At 49.1% G+C, this 19,197-nt stretch overlaps 1 protein-coding gene across 1 annotated transcript in view; it reads left to right on the top strand.

The window, feature by feature from the left end:
• ANKRD33B (ankyrin repeat domain 33B) overlaps positions 1 to 17,089 on the top strand; it is a 92,451-nt gene extending 75,362 nt beyond the window's left edge. The window contains exon 4 of the mRNA XM_032279098.1: positions 8,685 to 17,089. Coding sequence (XP_032134989.1) covers positions 8,685 to 9,529 — 845 coding nt within the window. The 3' untranslated portion in view covers positions 9,530 to 17,089. The remainder of the gene's footprint in view (positions 1 to 8,684) is intronic.
• Positions 17,090 to 19,197: the final 2,108 nt, after the last annotated feature.

Raw genomic sequence — 19,197 nt, 5'->3', positions numbered from 1 at the left:
AGGAGGTGACGTGGGGTGCGTGGTGGTGTTAGGAGGTGACGTGGGGTTGCATGGTGATTTTAGGAGGTGATGTATTTCTGGTGATGTGTGTGGCAATTTCCTTTTTCTATGTTGTATCACAGAGTGGAAAGTTCTCAGGCTATCAACCTGGATCAACCCCCCTTTGTCTTTGTTGCCATCTTGGAGAAAGCACTTTCCTGTCCACATCTGTGAAATGGGAGTAATGATCTCTTTCTTCCTTTTCACCTCCCTGAGGCTGAAATACGACAATACTTTATACACTCCTAAGGGCTCTCCAGCTTCAATGAGCTACTACACTAAATGACACACAACTAACAGCTTTAATTCTTGCCTTCTCTCTGAAATAGAATCGACGATCACCCTTCATGCAACCTCATCGGGTTGAGAATTAAATGAGAAAATGTGTGTCAAGCACACATTGTGTTAGATTTAATTAGCAGCTTACACCTCAGTGAATGTGCGATGCTGCTTTCGCCGTTCCTTAATTCTGTTATTTTATATTTATTTTTGTTCGTGGCACTGAGTTCAGCCAGTCCTGCTTGGCTCTGCAAATTCCTGAAGAAGTGGATTTCCTTTTCGTTGTTCTGCTGCTGTAACAAAATACCTCACCTGGGTGATTTGTAAACCGTAGAAATTTATTGCTTGTACCTGAGGAGGCTGAGTCGTCCAAGATCAAGGTGCTAGCAGGTTCCGTGTCTGGTGACGCCGATTCCTTCTTGCTGTCTCCTCTCATGGAGGAGAGGACACTGAGGCACCCTCAAGGCCTCTTTCATAAGGCACTAGTTTGATTCAGGAGGGCAGAGCCCCATAATCTAATCACCTCCTAAAGGCCTCACCTCTTAATACTACCCCAGTGGGTCTGAAGTTCCAGCATAGAATTTTGGAGGATCATCAGCATTCAGTCAACATTCAGACCACAGCACACCCACCGCCCCCCCCCGCCCCACCCTTGGTTATCCTGAGAGTGGCATCAGAGTTTTCCCAGGCATCAGTGCTTCCACTAATGTCCCTTTTCTGGTCCAGGACCCCCGCTGAGCTCCCACATTTATTTGTCCTCTCCTTAGTAGTCCCAGTCTTCTTCTTCTTTTTTATTTTGAGACTGTTTTACTCTGTCACCCAGGCTGGAATGCAGTGGCATGATCTCAGCTCACTGCAACCTCCACCTCCCGGGTTCAAGCAATTCGCCTGCCTCACCCTCCCAAGTAGCTGAGATCACAGGCACACACCACCACACCTGGCTAATTTTTGTACTTTTAGTAAAGATAGGGTTTCATCATGTTGGCCAGGCTAGACTCGAACTCCTGACCTCAGGTGATCCTCCCGCTTCAGCCTCCTGGAGTGTTGGGATTACAGGCTTGAGCTCCCGCGGCCCGCCCCCAATCTTCTTTGGTCTGAAGTTTCTGTCATAACCTGTTGTTCATGACGGGACAGTCTTATACCAGCCAGTGTGCAGTGCCGCCCAGTCTGAGCCCGTCTGTTGATTTGTTAGAGGATTCACAACTGCTTCAGATTTATTTTCCCTTCTGGTTTAACCTTAGGGGATTCTTTAGTCTTAGGGGATGCTGTAAAAAAATAAGTTCAGTGAATGTGAATAGAGGCTTCAAAGATGGAAACTTTCTTGGAAATAAAAAAAATTATAATTAAAATGAGTCCCATCAATTGTACTTTTGATTCAGAGATGATAGTTTCATTTTTATAGAACGAGATTATCCGTTTCAACAGAGTTTCGGCCCCGCCTGTCCTTATCAATGAGAAATGGTTCCTTCTAATTAAATGGTGATTATGCGGTGCATTGTGTTCGGCGGGAGCTTCAGACGCTTTTACTATTCCTGGATCTAGTTATAATTGAGTGTAGATCTTTAGTAATTTACTTTTTCAACTGAACATTTATTATGTCAGTGACATCAGTGCACTTTCCCATTGAGTTAATTTGAGTTAACTACAAACCTTTTTTAGGTCAGTTGCCCTCTATTCACTCTGCTTGATTGCCATGCTTTCTTCCCTGGGTCTCCTGGGGGTTTCAGGTATGTGTGACAGCATTTAGAGGATTCCAGAAACACCTTAACACATCTCTTGGAACGATGAGCCTGCTGGAGAGGGCGGTGGGTTTGCTGCTGACACTGCTTTTCTCCCATAAGTTATTTGGACACAAACTTGGCATTAGATTTATACTCTCCCTTCCCTGTTCCCCGATTTGCAAGCCCTATCCCCCAACACAGTCTAGAACAATCCACAGATTATTGTCTGCATCTAGTGAGTCTCTCCCTGTCCCGTACGAAGTACAACCCAGCAGCCAGGACCCAGATTCAAATCCATCTTCTCCACTTTCCGTCTCTACACCTGCAGGCTGTCACTCACCTCACTGGGCCTCAGGTTCCTCTTCTATAAAGTGAGGCTAATGATAGCACCCACCACAGGAAGGCGGGATGGGGACTGAGTGAGGTCACAGTGGAACAGCCCCGCCCCAGGTGCAGGCTGGGCTTGGAGAAGCCTTCCCACCGTGTTGGTTGTGATTACTGTTATTATTGGTGAGTTTATGTGTTCAATAGTTATCCATTAAATGAATGAAAAAATGTGGTTTATTTTTCCCTTTGAAAAATATCTTGTGGATGAGATAGTTAAGCTTTCTTAATGAGGGTAGTAAGCCCCTACCTCAGGGCTTCCTTAATTTCAGCACTACTGACATGCAGGGCTAGATAATTTTTTGTTGTGGCGCTTTCAAATTGTAGGATTTTTTTTTTTCCTTTGGAGACAGAGTCTCACTCTGTCAGCAGGCTGGAGTGCAGTGGCACAATCTCAGCTCACTGCAACCTCTGACTCCCTGGTTCAAGTGATTCTCCTGTCTCAGCCTCCCAAGTAGCTGGGATTACAGGCGCATGCCACCACACCTGGCTAATTTTTGTATTTTTAGTAGAAATAGGGTTTCACCATGTTGGCCAGGCTGGTCTTGATCTCCTGACCTTGTGATCTGCCCGCCTCGGCTTCCTAAAGGCATGGGTCACAGTACCTGGCCTCAAATTGTAGGATTTTTAGTGGCCTCCCTGGTCTCGATCCACAAGATGACTGTAGCACCTTCCCAGTTGTGATAACCAAAAACATCTCTAGATGTTGCTAAAAGTCTCCAAAGTTGGGGGGAAATCTGATTCCCGTTGAGAACCGCTGAGGTAACTAATTTAAATGGGAAAGGACGGACAAAGAGAAGAGGCGTTTTCCCCTCTGTGTATTCTTCCTTGCTTGCTCTGTAATCCTCCCTCAGATAAAATGTGACATCTCGGCCAGGCACAGTGGCTCACACCTGTAATCCCAGCACTTTAGGAGGTTGAGGTGGCTGGATCACCTGAGGACAGGAGTTTGAGACCAGCCTCGCCAGCACGGTGAAACCCCATTTCTAAAATACAAAAACATTGAGCCGGGCATAGTAGCACACGCCTGCAGCTACTTGGGAGGCTGAGGCAAGAGAATTACTTGAACCTGGGAGGCAGAGGTTGCAGTGAGCCGAGATCGCGCCACTGCACTCCAGCCTGGCAACAGAGTAAGACTCTGTCTCAAAAACAAAAAAGGGACATTTTTTTTTTTTAATGAGCTTTTGAGCTGCCCACTTAGGCTTTGGTTGTAGTGTTTAACTTCTAGAATATTTTCGTCTTCTACTGTTAGTACTAAGTGAGCTTATAGTTCTCCCAAGAAAAGTGGGTTTTATTTTCCTTTTAAAGTAGATGTATGAGTATTGACAAAAAAAACTGTTGAATTGCTTCCCTGGAATTAGTGGACAGCAATAAGGACAGCTCTTGATATATTTTTAAAATTTGCACAAATATGTTAACTCTTATTCTTTCCATTTAAATATCTGATATTAAGAAAAATTAAACCATTTAAAGAAACTAATAGCCAGAGCCTTCTTTTAGATTGGCACTTCAGATTTTGATAAAAAGTATAACCAGGTTATGAGAAGCTGATGGATTGCATCTCTGGTTTTGGCTTTGTAAGAAATAACGCGGGACCTGCTGAAGAGCATCACGAGGGGACCTGCAGAATCTTGTCAGTTCACTGAAATACGAATGCCCCACAGTGACGGTCTATTTAAATAGGTGGCTCTGAGAAGCGTAGTGAGGATATTATTTTTTTTCTGAAGAGAGACAGAATTTGTGGAGGTTGGCAGGTTCCAGGCTTGCTTATGAGAGCTCACTTAGACCTGAAGTATGGTGTAACTGCTGCAGCCTTCAGGAAGCAAAAACAAGCAGCAGTAACCTCAAATCCTGCTGTGATTTTAAGGAGCAAAGAGGATTTAAAGGCCGGCGAGGAACAGAGATCAGAGATGCTCCCACTGTGGGTGGGAGGGTTGCTTTTGTCTTAGGCAAACGCTGATATCTCCTTCTGGAAAGCCAGATGATTTCCAACCAGATAGAGGTTTCCTTTCTATTTGTGAGGAAAACAGAGTTCCTTTTAAGTGTGAATTTGTCATGTAGAATTGTTTGAAGTCAATAGCCAGGAAAGGATGAAAAGTCAAGCATTCTGTGTCACCCGAAAAGCAAACTCCGAGACAAGGACTTGGGGGCAAGTAGTTTTGTGGGAAGGAGGTCCCAGGAAGTGGAGTGAGGGCGGGAAGTGAGATTGGGAAGAACGGAAGCTAAGAAATGTGCACCAATGAGCAGCTTTCCTTTGCAGGAAGCTGGGACTCAGACCCCCTGGTGAGGAAAAGACATCGCAGAGGTGCTGGGAAGTTTGTCCTCCAGCGCCAGCCCCTCTCTGAGGGGATATGAGGACTTTGAGCACGCTTCCCACCTACTGTGTGGCGGGGGTGGCTGTCCTCACTGCTGGGCTGGAGCACAAGCCTTTTCTTGGGACCCTGCATCCAGATTTGTCATCCCGATTATACGCACAGTGCCCAAGATACCGGCTGGCGGTGACACAAGAGGAGGCAGTGAGGGCTGGTCCACAGTGTTCCCCTGTGGCCGGGAAAGGCCCCCTGGCAAGAGGGAGACCTGAGCTGGGGTTTGCAGCGTGGATAACAAGGGGCTGGGTGGGGGCTGGTGGAGCAACAGGAAAGGAAGTGACACATTCAGATCTTCGCGCTCCGCCCACCTCCTGCTAGTCCTGGGTCTGGCCATGGCCCCCCTGGGGAAAGCATTCCCAAGAATGAGTGATGGACAGTATCCATTTTTTTTTTCTCATTAGCATCTGTTTGGAATGCTTTTGGTTGCACGTAACAGAAATCCTGACTAGACTGGCTTCAAGAAAACACGTCGCATTTCTCAGCTCCCTAGAACCCTGAGGCTGGCAGTCACCCTCCAGAGCTGGTCCTGGACTCCATGAGGACAACACAGACCCCGGTGGCTTCCTCCTGTCCATTCGGCTCCCCTTGGCCTGTTGATTCCGTGCGAATCACCCGACCCTTGTTTCAGACAGGAAGCTGCAGCAGCACCAACCACACTGGTCCCTTTCATCAGGAGGCAAAACCCTCTTTAGGTCTCAGTGACCAGTGCGGGGCTGCTTGGCTGCTTTTAGTCCTAAGGGAGGCTGGGAAAATGGGGAACAGGATTGCAGCCATTGGAATCGAGTAGTGATTCTCAGCTGGAGATAATGCTGCCCCAGGGGACATTTGGAGAAATGTGCCTGGAGGCATTTTTGGTTGTCAGAACTGGCAGAGTGCCACTGGCATCTAGAAGAAGGTAGGGATCAGGATGCTGTGAAACGTTCTCCAATGCACAGGACAGCCCACACCAAATAATCACCTGGCCCAATATGTCAATAGTGCCGAGGTCCAGGGGTCCTGGGTTAGACTGATCATGATGCATTGCCAAGAACGGGGGATGTTGCTGCCTCAAGTGAAACAGGATTTTGTGTAGACTTAGAGCACTCAGCAAGGCAGCGAATGGACCCGTAGGCAGCAGTCCCACTCTTGTCCACCTGGGCAAACAACACTGGGTGGGAGGCGAGAATGCTGGGGGTCTCCTGGGGAGAAGATGGATACGGTGGTATTTCAGAAATCCTCTGTATTCTCTGGAAGGTATTTGTATAATGTTCATCATCAGTACTTGTCTTTTGTAATTTAACTACTGTGTTCAGGTCATTCATGTGACCCTTCACACTCTTTTCCAAGGCAGCAGATCCCTAATTTATAGCATGACTCAGATTCTAGAGCTCAGTGGCCTTTGTTCCTTAGAGTCTTTATATTTTCTGGGATCAGAAAAGGTAGGCAAACATCAGGACGAAGAGTACAAAACTTTGGACAGCTCTTCTTCTAGTTTTCCATTAATTTGAAAAATGTCTCTTTCAGGCACTGTTCATTAAGATTTTAATTTTGCAGTTTGTTCCTTTTTTAAGTGACATGCAATTAATTAAGGTTTAATGTGTCATCTATTTTTTGCGATGACACTTTTACTGCCCCCTTTTCATTTTAGTCAGTTTATAAATTGTACTCTAGCTAATGAGTTCCATCGTGATCTCCAGTTCCAAATAATTACCACTCTTCTAATATGGCTATTTTTTAATGTGTCACAGAGTTACGATCCTTACCAGGCAAGCTCAGGTGAGCTAGGTCTGCCAGAGCCATGATGCCACTGCAGGCAGCAGGGCAGGGCAGTGGCTGGGGACCCCGCCTTCCTCACTTCGGCACATATTGATCGGCCATCGCTTGTCAGACACCTGGGTCTGTGTGGGAGTGTAGGATGTAAATGAAGAAGCGTCTGTCAGGCCTGGTCCCTGAGGGGCTCACAGACTAGATAATTGCCCTAGTTCTCCATGTTGCTTTGCCTGTGGAGATTTGACTAACGGGACTTGAAATTCTCAATTATTATTATTTTTGTTGTTGAGATGGAGTTTCGCTCTGTTGCCCAGGCTGGAGTGCAGTGGCACAATCTCAGCTCACTGCAACCTCTGCCTCCTGGGTTCAAGCAGTTCTCCTGTCTCAGCCTCCTGAGTAGTTGGGATTACAGGCACCCGTCACCACGCCCAGCTAATTTTTTTGTGTTTTTGATAGAGATGGGGTTTCACCATGTTGGCTAGGCTGGTCTTGAACTCCTGACCTCAGGTGATCTGCCCACCTCAGCCTCCCAAAGTGCTGGAATTACAGGTGTTAGCCACCGCACCTGGCCCCTCAATGATTTTTAACAGTATGTGGGGCTGAGATTAGACCAAGATTAATTCAACAGCAATTCCATGTTAATTTCCATACTGCAATGTTGACATTTATGCAGATTTCATCAAGTTGAGTTCAAGTTTAACTTTGCAATATTTGGGGGCAGTGGGTGGCCTGGGGAGATTTATTAAGAGAGTGACTGGGGAGACTGTGTAAGGGGACATGTTAGTCAACCAATAGGATGTGGATATCACGAGATTTATTTTAAGGAATTGGCTTCTGTGATTGTGGGGGTTGGGGAGTCTGAAGTTGGTGCGGTAGGCGTGAGAGCTGGAAACTCAGGCAGGAGTAAGCAGATGCTACAGTCTTGAGGCGGTATTTCTTTTTCTCCAGGAAACCTTGCTCTTTGCTCTGAAGGCCCTCAACTGATTGGGTGGGGCCCACCCACATTATGAAGGGTAATCTCCTTGACTTAAAGTCAACTGATTATAGATGTTAACTGTAGCTACACAATACAGTTGGGGCAACACCTAGATCCATGTTTGATTACTAAAACTAACCATCACACGGGCCCTGGCAGCAGGTGGTAGGAAGTACGTTAGACTGAGGTCAGGACACCCAAGTCTTAGACTCTCTCTGTTACCAGCTTGGTGGTCCCAGGCAGGACCCACAGCCACTGTGACTGCCATTCATTTTGCAACAAGCCTTTTTAAAATTCACGCCCCCGACCGAGCAGCATGAGATGTACTGAGCAAACAAAAATGAATGTTTCTGTCCTGGAAAAGCCCACCATCTGTTAAAGGTGGTCAGACCCCAGCCAGCTAGGCCTCAGTGGGAGAAGCAAAAGACACCCATTTCCCACAGTCCGGAACCCACGGCAGTCCTCAGAGTGAGGCCACAGTCGGGAACCCACGGCAGTCCTCAGAGTGAGGCCACAGTCGGGAACCCACGGCAGTCCTCAGAGTGAGGCCACAGTTGGGGCACCGACCACTTTGCCAGTGGCTGTTACTGGTTGTAGTTTTAGAACATTCTAGGTGCGGCATTCAAGTATCCAAGTCAGCTTTGTTGTCTAGTCATCTCTCCATTGACAGCTATAGGATCTTATTTCTTCAAAACATTCTGCAGGTTAGGTGCCGAATTCACGTGGGGTTTTATTCAGGACAGATAATCAAATGCAGCACTTAAAAGGCAGGTTGGGCTGGGCACAGTGGCTCATGCCTGTAATCCCAGCACTTTGGGAGGTGGAGGTGGGCCCAGGAGTTCGAAACCAGCCTGGGCAACATAGCAAGACCCCATCTCTACAGAAAATTAGCTGGGCGGTGGTATAGTCCCAGCTACTCGGGAGGCTGACTTGGGAGGATCACTTGAGCCCGGGAGGTCAAGCCTGCAGTGGGCCGTGTTCCCACCACTGCACTCCAGGCGTGCGCTCGGGCGCTCAGGTGTGCACGGGGTTCATGGAGTGGCTGGGTCTAGGGTGGAGTCTGTTAGGAGGTGCGGGGGCCGTTCTGCCTTTGTCCCAGGCTCTGCCTTCGGAGGGAAGAGTCCTGGTTCCCGCCACCCACTCCTGTTTGTGTTTTGCGTTTTGCAGGGGCGGATGTCCACGCGAGGGACCCCCGCCGTGGGATGTCGCCGCAAGAGTGGGCCACTTACACGGGCCGCGTGGATGCCGTTCGCCTCATGCAAAGGCTGCTGGAGCGCCCCTGCCCGGAACAGTTTGGGGAAAAGTACCGGCCGGAGCTGCCGCCGCCCCCCGAGGCTGCGAGGAAGCCCGCGGGCTCCAAGAACTGCCTGCAGAGGCTCACGGACTGCGTGCTGTCCGCGCTCACGCCGCGCTCCGTGCGGAGCCCGGAGGACGGGGGCGCCCTGGACCACATGGTCAGGATGACCACTAGCCTCTACAGCCCCGCCGTGGCCATCGTGTGCCAGACCGTGTGTCCCGAGAGCCCCCCGTGCGTGGGGAAGCGGCGGCTGGCGGTGCAGGAGATCCTGGCGGCGCGGGGGCCCCGGGCGCATGAGGCGGAGGAGGCTGGGGGCGCCGGGCAGCGCAGGCGGACCAGCCCGGCAGACGCAGGCTCCCAGGAGGGCTCCCCAAGAGCCAGCCTCCCGCCCGCCCCGCCGCCGGGGTCCCGGGGCCCCGCCGCGCCCGCCCCGCGGAAGTCCAGCCTCCTGCCCCTGCAGCGCCTGCGGCGGAGCAGCGTGCGGCCCGGCGTGGTGGTGCCCCGGGTCCGCGTCTCCAAGGCGCCCGCGCCCACCTTCCAGCCCGAGCGGCCGGCGCGGAAGGGCAGCACCAAGGACAGCGGCCACCTGCAGATCCCCAAGTGGCGGTACAAGGAGGCCAAGGAGGAGAAGCGCAAGGCGGAGGAGGCCGAGAAGAAGCGCCAGGCCGATGCGCAGAAGGAGAAGCGCCCGCCGCCCTGGAAGAAGAGGACGTGAGGGCCTGTGTGCCCGGCGCGGGGTCCAGGGCAGGGCGAGGCCGCGGGGCTGGGTGCGAGGAGGAGGCGGCTCCGCTGCGTTGGGTGCGAGGAGCAGCACTGCTGCCGCGCGTTTCCAGGCTGTCTGTCCAGACTGCTCCCAGGAGGGGGCTGGGGGAGCCACATCGATTCGCCTGTCACCAGCCCGCCGGCAATCAGTACACCTAGCGGGCATGTTGCCTAGAAGGCTCCTTTTAGAGAACCTCAATTAAGATTTTTTTTTAAAGATCAATTTATCAAAGGGCATTTTCTGCGTAATTTTGTATTTTTAATCATTATTTATCAAATTTGCAACGTTTTACGATAGGGCCCCTTGTATCCAAAGCAGTTTTAATACACTTGCCCGAAGACCTTTTGTTTAAAATACTGTTTCTAGCGATAAATATTTATGGTATCTGTATGAGTTCACACAGAAATCCTGGGGTTCTCCTTTTTTTTTGGGTATTTCCTTTGGTGTTTTCTCCTCATCGTGGGTGCATGTGCACACTGAATGTTCTTTTTAATTAGATGAAGTGATGCCAGATACTTCTATTTGATGGAGGCATTGACTCATTCAGACACATGATCAAGTGAGACAGAGAGATCAGATGTTATTGTATCTTTTAAAAACTCTTAATACAGTAATATATTGGAGAAAAACATATATTGTCAAATTATAAAACAATTCAGAGATAAACGTATTTATTGCTAGAATTAAACTCATTTTAAGCAAGGGGTTTTAGATAAACTGGATTAAAAAAACTTTCACTTATTAAAAATAGGAGAAAAAACTGTCATTTGATAAAATGGGGGCAAATTTAGCAAATGATTATCAGAAATACAAAATTAAGCCATACGCGCTCTTAAGTAAATCAAATCCAGATATCCTTAAAATGTAAGAAAGATGTAACAGAGCCAGGAGCCCAGAACGATGCAAATTACAGGAATGCGAAGGAGGTGGTTTTTAGAACAGGCGATGAGAATGGAACAGGAAGTAAACTTGTTTTCCGCAAATTCTCCTGGAGTGGACTGGGGAGCCCCTCCTCCAGACTCAGTTCCAAAGAGTCCCTTGTGTGGCTATTTCTTTTATTTTTCCTTTGAGGACTGCACTTAGTATTTAGTTCATCCTCATGCTAACCTCATAGAATTTCCAAGATGTGGAGCCTTGGGCAGGGCAGGACATGGGTGTGATTTGCCTTGGGCTGCAAGCTCTCGGTGAGAGTTTTATGTCCACACTTTTATCTCCAAAGTGACATGGAGATCACTTTTCTCAGTGATCCAATTAGAATTTATCAAAGAGCGTTTTCTGCATAATTTTGTATTTTTAATCTTTATCGGATTTGCAGCATTCTAATTCGGCAGGGCAGGGTATGAAAGCTGGAAGCTCAGGCAGGAGTTTCTAATTGTAATGACTCTCGCCATGTGGGTTGTAGAGTGTCTGTCACATATGCACTTTATTTCAGTATTAATTTAAATACTTGGACGCACATGCTCACAGGCCTATTTGGAGGCTCTGTACTATGACACCTAATAACTCTAGGTACGTCATGATACGGGGTGTCTGTCTCAGGACACAGGCAGGGCTGGCGCAGGCTTCTCCGGGCTTCCTTCCTCCTGGCACCATCAGGCATTGAGCAACCAGGAATCTTAAACTGGCCTCTCCAAAAGCTCCCCTGAACAGGACTGCAGGCTGCACACAGGCTAATGGGAGATTGGTGTGATGATGATACAGTGTTTAAGATCAGACTTCTTGCATGATCCCAAAAGGCACTCTGATGAATGCACAGGGGACTAGACCCTCTTAGAGAACTGCAAATATTGGTTGACTGAGTCACCCTTGTGGCCAAGGAGTTGGGATTGGCCATGTCCCCTTCGAGCAGGTGGGGACTGTGACTGACACTGGTTATCTTTGGGGGTTGTCTTTGCTGAATCCTCTGGCATTGTGGCACCTTCCTGCCACATGTACATAATTCACAGCATTACCAAGTCACCACGAGCCCCACCCTCACCTCTGTCAACTGAGGACCACGCCAGGCGGGACCACGTGGTCTCCCAGGCATGCCTCTCGACACCAGCTACCCCTGCTGCGAAAGTTCTCAAGGCATTGGCTGGGGGAGCTGAGCCCTGGACCTGTCCTGCAGCTCCGCAGGTGACTGCGCTCAGCCTGCATGGAGAACTGCAGTGCTAACACTGTGATTGCGAGGGGAGAGGACACCCATCCCGAACTCCCACAAAGGGCTTCGCCTTCCCAAGAATGTCTCATTGTCATGGGAACAGCCGGGGTCGGGCAGCTTCTGTTCGGACTGACGTGGCATCTGACCCTTGGAGCGTTGCCAGGCCTCCTGCCTGTTTCCACTGTGGGAAGTTGGCACTGAGAATGGTATGGAGTCCCCACTTCTACCCTAAGCCCGGGTGTCTGCTGCTTCCACGTCAAAAAGACATTTCTGGTCCTGCCAAGCTGCTACCTCACCACAGCCCATGTTCACAGTCTCCAGGGCAAGCAAACGACTGGTGATTTCCCCAGGTCCCATGCTGTTCTGGAGTGGACACGTTGCGGCCCTGCGCCTGATGTGTTCCAGCCTTGTCCAGGTGCACAGGAGACCCTGGGGCCAGCACAGGGCTTGTCTGGTCATGCTCCTGGCATCCACAAAACAGCTCTAGAGACACCCGCATTTTGAAAACCCTCCCGAGCCAGCAAGCGTGGGGCAGGACATGGATTCTTTTGGCAAATCTGAAGGTGAGCTGGCCACTTGTCTGGTGAGGGGAAGCTGCTGTTACCTGGCCAGTGTTTGCAACTTGAGGGAAAATGACAGCTTCATGGGGGGCTCTGGTGGGACTGGGAAGCCTCACCTCCCAGGCAGCTTTGGTGTGGCCTCAGTGGGAAGATCGGATTTTGAAAACCCACCAGACCCAACTGAAAGAAGGGCCATTCCTGATTGAGTTGGAGACTCCCGGGTCCCTCTCTTTAGACTCGTTCTAGCCGTGCTCTGTGGGCAGGCCCTCCCTCTGGCGCATGAGGCAGGTCCAGGCAGCTTCTGCAGCTGTGCCCGTGGCTGCTGGCCCAGCTTCTCCCTTTTGCCATGCAGAAGCAGATTTGCTAGGAGAGGAATTTTCCAAGTCAAGGGACATGCCACCAGGCCTCTTTCCTCCACCTGTGGGGGTGGGGGGGACTTCTGCTCTTGTTTCCTCATTCTCTTTGGAGTGGGCATCAGAGGGGACAAGCAGGCCCCCAGTCAGGCTCAGGGAGTGCAGGAGGCCAGGGAGGGAAGCCCAGACGATGGGGAAATGGAGCCACCTTGAGGGGGTGTTGTGGGATCAGTGTCAGGGTAATCTGATGGGCCAATTTATACTTAAGCAACGTTATTATGTTCACTTCTTTTGGGTAAGGGATTCCTCACGGGAGGTGTGGTCACCTGGTCCCAGAGGTGGAGAGAAACGCCCCCTCGTCTTCCTGAGCCATTTGGAAGTCCTTTCTTCTAGCTCTAGGTACTGGTAACACGGGCCCCTCAGTCTTAGGATGTGGACGGGGCTGGAGAATACAGGCTTCTTGCCCCTTCCCCACTTAGCACCATTGGCATCTGGCAGTCAGGGGCCTCCCAGTGGCCACGCCAAAAACCTGGTGTCCTTGGAGAACATTTTTCCTGTTTGTCTGTTTTCAGTGCTTTGAACAGCTGCATTCACTGACTGAAGGCTCGCCCTCCCTGCACCCGCCATGTGGTTCAGGAAGGAAGGGACCGGTGGGCACTGACCCCTTCTCCTCTCCTGTCAGTGGCCACCGCAGGGCCCCCTCTGGCTTTGTCACCACATTCTCCCTCCCCTGTCACCTCGTCACTTCTTCCTTATTCGCTTTTCCTTCCTTTGCCTGTTTTCTTCTCCCAGTTGGTTAAGTTTTTGATCGTTCCTGGCACCACCTACCCTGAGGTCTACCAAGGACAGAAACGCCAGGACCTCTGTGAGGCAGTGTGGTGTCCCTGTGGGGTTACCATGGTGGGACCTCCTCGACCCCAGAGTGAATGAACGGCTGGCCAGCCAGTGTCTGTGCTGATGGCTTAGAATTACTACACAGCCCCTCCTCTTTGCTGGGAAGGGAGAGTCAGCCCAGCCCCTGCTGCGCACAGGGATAGGGCTCCCTGATGTTTATTAACTGTAGATAGTGAATTTCAAGTTGACAGGTACCTTCTCAGGGATTTATATATAAATGTAGTTAGAGGAAAAGTTGAAGTCTATTTTACTACCTTTTAATATTTGAGTAAATTATAGTTTAACTGGACAGAAGAAATATTTCTCAGACAATGTCTATGCTGCTGATTACAACTGAGGTGCCTGGAGCTCACCCCCTGAGGGAGACTTCCTTGGTGATTAGAGATTTGGGACTCTGGCAGCGGAAACTGCTTTAGGGTGGGTGTGAAGTCGCTTCAATCCCTCTGAGTTGCCTCTTGTGGATGGAACGTATGTGTCGACAACAATGAAATTCACCTCCGTGTGCATGGAGGTGGCTGATGAGAACAGACGGGCCAGTCCTCACTCTTCCCTCCAGAGCCAGCCGCTCCGGTCTGACGTTGGAGCGCGTGAACTAACAGTGACCATTTTTTTCTACTTGCTTCTGTGAATAAAGTGTTCTACAGTCAGCCCAGCACTAAACTCACCAGAAGGGAGGAGGGCATGGCGTGGAGCTGCTCATCTGGAATTACCTTGGTGTGCAGAGGCTGTCCCTTGGCCACGCTTGGAAGATGCAGTGGGAAACGTCATGGGCTTCTTTCTTCCTCTCAAGCTCCAGACTCCTGGCAGTACTGGGGACCTCAGGACTATCGAGATCAGAAATGCAGTGGCTTCATCTCAGTGTGGCCACTCCTGAGACAAGAGGCTCCTCCTGGGATCAGGAGAGAGGAAGTTCATGATGTCAATTGGAAAACAGGATTTATGGACGCAGAAGAGGGGCTGTGCTCTTCAGAAGTGGGCCCCTCTGCCCACTTCTGTCCCTGCTGTCTGCAGTGACCAGGTTTCTGGAGTGGAGAAGAGCCTGTTGTGAGTGAAAGAGAAGCCCCTGGGTTAGGGCCAGACCCCGGGCCTGATAAGGATGCAAAGCCTGCTGCTTTCAGGCGTTGGGAAGAATTATGGGTACTGAGCGATTATGATGAAATGCATCCCAGAGAGGAAATGAATGGGCCTTAGGACGTGGGCCTGACACACCCCTGGTAGCCCTCCTGCAAGAACACTACACTGCTCCCAGCCTGCCGTCCACACTACATGACGTGGGAAGGCTGTCTGTCCATCCTTACCCTGGGGAGCCACACCTGCTTTGCGGAGTGAGCTGCAGCCCTGACGTGCGCCCTGTGTTACTCTCTCCCCAGATGGGCCCAGAGACTCAGGCTTGCTCACTTGCGCCCTGACACAGCTCGCTGTTTCCCCGGTGGTCAGTCCCCCTGTGCTGTGTCAGCTCCCAGACACCACTGGTCTTTCACATGCTACAGCATGAGCCCTCCACCTCCCACGTGGGTAGCTGTGTAGATTCTGCACCTGGCAGTTGGTGATTCCCCTTGGAAGCCACCGGGGGGCCTGGTCCTTGGCTTCTACTGCAGCCCCTTTCCGTCGGCACCTGCCTGGAGGGCCACGGTCTGGGGAAGGACACGGAGGACACTGACCATGACTGATCCGTCTGAAACAACAAAGTCACGTGGAGGACAGCTGCAGTGGGGCGGATGCCAGTGCAGCAGGCATGCCAGGAGCTGCCGAGAGCTGACAACGAAAGCGGTTCCTGCCAAGGCGTGGCTTGCACCCCCACCCCCATGCCGCCCGGTGCGCACTTGGGACTTGCTTCTGCGTCGGTGTAACTCCAGTCAGCTGCTTTCTGTGCCCTTGCACTCACGGGTTCCTTCATTAACACTGTAAATAAGTGGCTAAAAAAAAAACTCCTCTGGAGGCTGTTTTTGAAAGAAACAGGATAAAGAAAAACACATACACTACCTGGGTTCATGTGACTAATTTTCGAGTGACTCGGTTGAAAGCCAGTGTTGCATACACGGTTTCCTCATGCTGACCCAGCCCAAAATAAGACTTGATAAAAGGCACAGCCCTCGGCAGCAGGCAGTGCCAACCTGGACGCCAACACTAAGGTGTGAGTGTGTGCGCAGGCAAGCACGTGAAATGAACTGAATGGACACTCGGGCTTTGTGCTGGCAAAGGTGATGATGCTGCCGTTGCTTGGCTGTGGGCTCCAGGCAGGGGCAGATGGGACCTGCTTTGATGGCGTGCTGTTCAGTGGACTTGTGGGGTCTCGCACAGTCCCAGGACCCACTGTGAGCACCCTGCCCACTGTGGCACAGAACACAGCTGGAGCTGTTACAACACAGGTCTTTATTAAAAGGCAGGGTTGACCCAGGCGGCTCATCTAGAACCCCTTTGGCTCATCTAGAATGCCTTGGCCGCATGGAGGCACTCAGATCCAGGGCCCCAGGCCCAGGAGGGTTCTTTCCACCCTGGAAGAGCTCCCCAGGCATTCAGCCCTCAGCATGTGGCTGCGGATTACCCTCAGAATCAACATCTCCTTGAGGAAGCCCTGGTATTTTCCCAGGTCTGCCTACACGTCAGATGCTCTAATCAGTGCTAACACAGTTCGGTTTTTGAGGGAAATAGTTTTGTCATAATACTACATCCTTCTACTGTTTTCAAATAAAAAGGAGAAAAAATGAAGCTATCCATCAGGTAAAGCAATGGTCCACATTGGCCGGATGCTTTATGAAGTTTTGGGAGGTCGGTGTGGAGGCACCCTCACACCAGTTTTTAAGCAAAAGTTCTAGAAGCTGGTTTAGAACTGCACAGCTATGGATACACTCAATGAAAACTGCAGAAGGCGATGGCAGGCCCAGAAATATGATTAGCAATTATAACCCTTCAGATGAACAGTAAAAGCCAATGTGCTGGAATTCTCTTGTTCTGCCTGGCATTTGGGGTGTCCAAGGACCTGTGTTTTTAACAAAGATGACTTTATCACCATTCTAAGGATTGAACAGATTCCTGCACAGGGTGCCAGGTTTCCAGTTAGGTCCTCTTAGTATAAGCTCTCTTCTGAATGTAAACCTATTTGCATTGTCGTTTCTAAAAATCCAGTAGGTTTCTGGATATTGTAAAGATACTGAGTACAGATACAATTGTATAGATTTCATAGTGTTTTATTTTGAGGTGAGAGTTTTGTTAGAGTTTATAAAAGATATTTTCCTATTCAGACCTCAGGGCTATTTTGGGACCTACAAATAAATGTGATTCCCAGCAGCTTCAATTTTTGATATTCAAAAACTTAATAATCTTTAAATATAATGTGATATTATTCAACAAAAAGAATGTTTTTCCCTTTTAACGTCTAATAAATTGTGTATCTAATGTATAAAAAATATGGAAAAATTGTGGTAAAGTAAAAATGTGGGAGAATTGTGGCTAAAGAATAAAAAAAATCACTTGCTAAATAAAACATTCTTATGGTCCAAAAGTATATTTGAAGAAACTTAAGTGCATATAGAGAATGAAACAATGAAATATGCCGGGATTTCCACGTCACTTCCTTCTTTTCATTGAAATAGATGTGCACTTTCTTATTGTGACAAACTTCCACTTTATTTTTCAAAGGTAAGATTTAAAACTTGTGAGTTCCCCACGAGTAGTCTGTCACATGATCTCTTTACAATTCGCTTCTTTCCAGAAGAACCCATTGGCAGGTGGGCATCCTTCATGGCAGGGGTGTTGCCATGAATTTACGTACATACGTAAAAACAAGAATATAGTTCCGTTTCTATGTGTTCTTTTACCTAAACGGTGCCTTGTACAGGTGGTCCGTCAGTTTCCTTACTTAAAATATGTCCCTAGAGAGCTTTTTAAATAATTTAAATACTAGTTTTATTTTCTTTTGACAGCTATAAAAGTAATACACAAGTATGGGAGAAAAAATTTAAACACTGTACAAAGCTCTCAGATGAAAAGTGACTTTACCTTCCCCGAGGACAGTCCCTCAGACCAGCTACTTGTACATCCTTTTAGAAATATCTATTTTTTTTTGAGACAAGGTTTACTTTTGTTGCCCAAGCTGGAGTGCAATGGCACCATCTTGGTTCACTGCAACCTCCACCTCCTTGGTTCAAGTGATACTCCTGCTTCAGCCTCCTGAATAGCTGGGATTATAGGCATGTGCCACCACACTCGGCTGATTTTATATGTTTCAGTAGAGACAGGGTCTCTCCATGTTGGTCAGGCTGATCTCAAACTCCCGACCTCAGGTGATTCACCTGCCTTGGCCTCCCAAAGTTCTGGGATTATAGGCATAAGCCACTACGCCCAGCCTAGAAATATCTTTTTAATGTGTTCTTCCCTCTATGCTGTGCAAACAGGACCCCATGGGACATAGGGTCCCATTCACTCACTCACTGTGTTTTGGGGAGAGCTGTTGGCTCCCGCTTTGTTCTTTTTCATTGCTGTGTAGTATTCCTCAGCAGAAGTGCACCATGGTTCATTTAACCATTTTTTCATGGACTAACTATTCAGATGGTCCCAGTTTTTACGATTTGCTAGTAATGAAGATCCTTGTACCTACCGAATTGTATACACAGATGGATGTCTTTTAATATAGGAGTGCGGAAATGAGATCTGCCGGATTTAAGAGAATGTGTGTTTTACTGCTGTAGTCATTGCCATGGCGCCCTTTTCAAAGTTCTGCGGTGTGCCCAACCACCAGCAGGGGGCGAGAGAGGCCCTTCCCCATAGAGAATTGTATCTGGTTTTAATTTTCATTTTCCCAGTTGTTTTGAGACTGAGCATCTTTTCACGTTTTTCAACCATTTTAATTTCCTGTTTTTATACATTTCTTATTTATATCCATGTCTTATTTGTTTGTTTTTTCCTAAGGATGGCAGTGGGGGGTTGGAATTTTATTTATTTATTTATTTATTGAGACAGAGTTTCACTCTTGTTACCCAGGCTGGAGTGCAATGGCGTGACCTCGGCTCACCGCAGCCTCTGCCTCCTGGGTTCAGGCAGTTCTTCTGCCTCAGCCTCCTGAGTAGCTGGGATTACAGGCACGCACCACCATGCCCAGCTAATTTTTTGCATTTTTAGTAGAGATGGGGTTTCACCATGTTGACCAGGATGGTCTCAATCTCTTGACCTCGTGATCCACCCGCCTCGGCCTCCCAAAGTGCTGGGATTACAGGCTTGAGCCACCGCGTCCAGCAGTGAATTTTATTATTTTATTTTTAATTTTTTTTTAAACAGTCTCGCTCTGCCACTCAGGCTGGAGTGCAGGGGCGCGATCTTGGCTTACTTCAACCTCCGCCTCCCAGGTTCAAGTGATTCTCCTGCCTCAGCCTCCAGAGTAGTTGGGATTACAGGGCTAATCTGTGTAGTTTTAGTAGAGATGGGGGTTTTGTCATGTTGGCCAGGTTTGTCTCAAGCTCCTGACCTCAGTCGATCCACCTGCCTTGTCTCCCAAAGCGCTGGGATCACAGGTGTGAGCCACCGCACCCCGACTCTCAGTTTTTGTTTCACGTTTTGGTGTCACTTTTCGTGGAGGTTGATACATATTTGGGATCGTATTTCATTCATGTGGCGTGCAGTTCCTCTTGTTTCATCACTTATTAAGGTATCTTCTGTGGTGCAGAAGATTTAAAT

This window comes from Sapajus apella, unplaced genomic scaffold, assembly GCF_009761245.1.
Source record: "Sapajus apella isolate SASKATOON/1434 unplaced genomic scaffold, GSC_monkey_1.0 scaffold11, whole genome shotgun sequence".
Classification (NCBI taxonomy): Eukaryota; Metazoa; Chordata; class Mammalia; order Primates; family Cebidae; genus Sapajus; species Sapajus apella.
The sequence above is the reverse complement of the archived record's forward strand: the minus strand, read 5'-3'. Positions and strand labels throughout refer to the sequence as shown.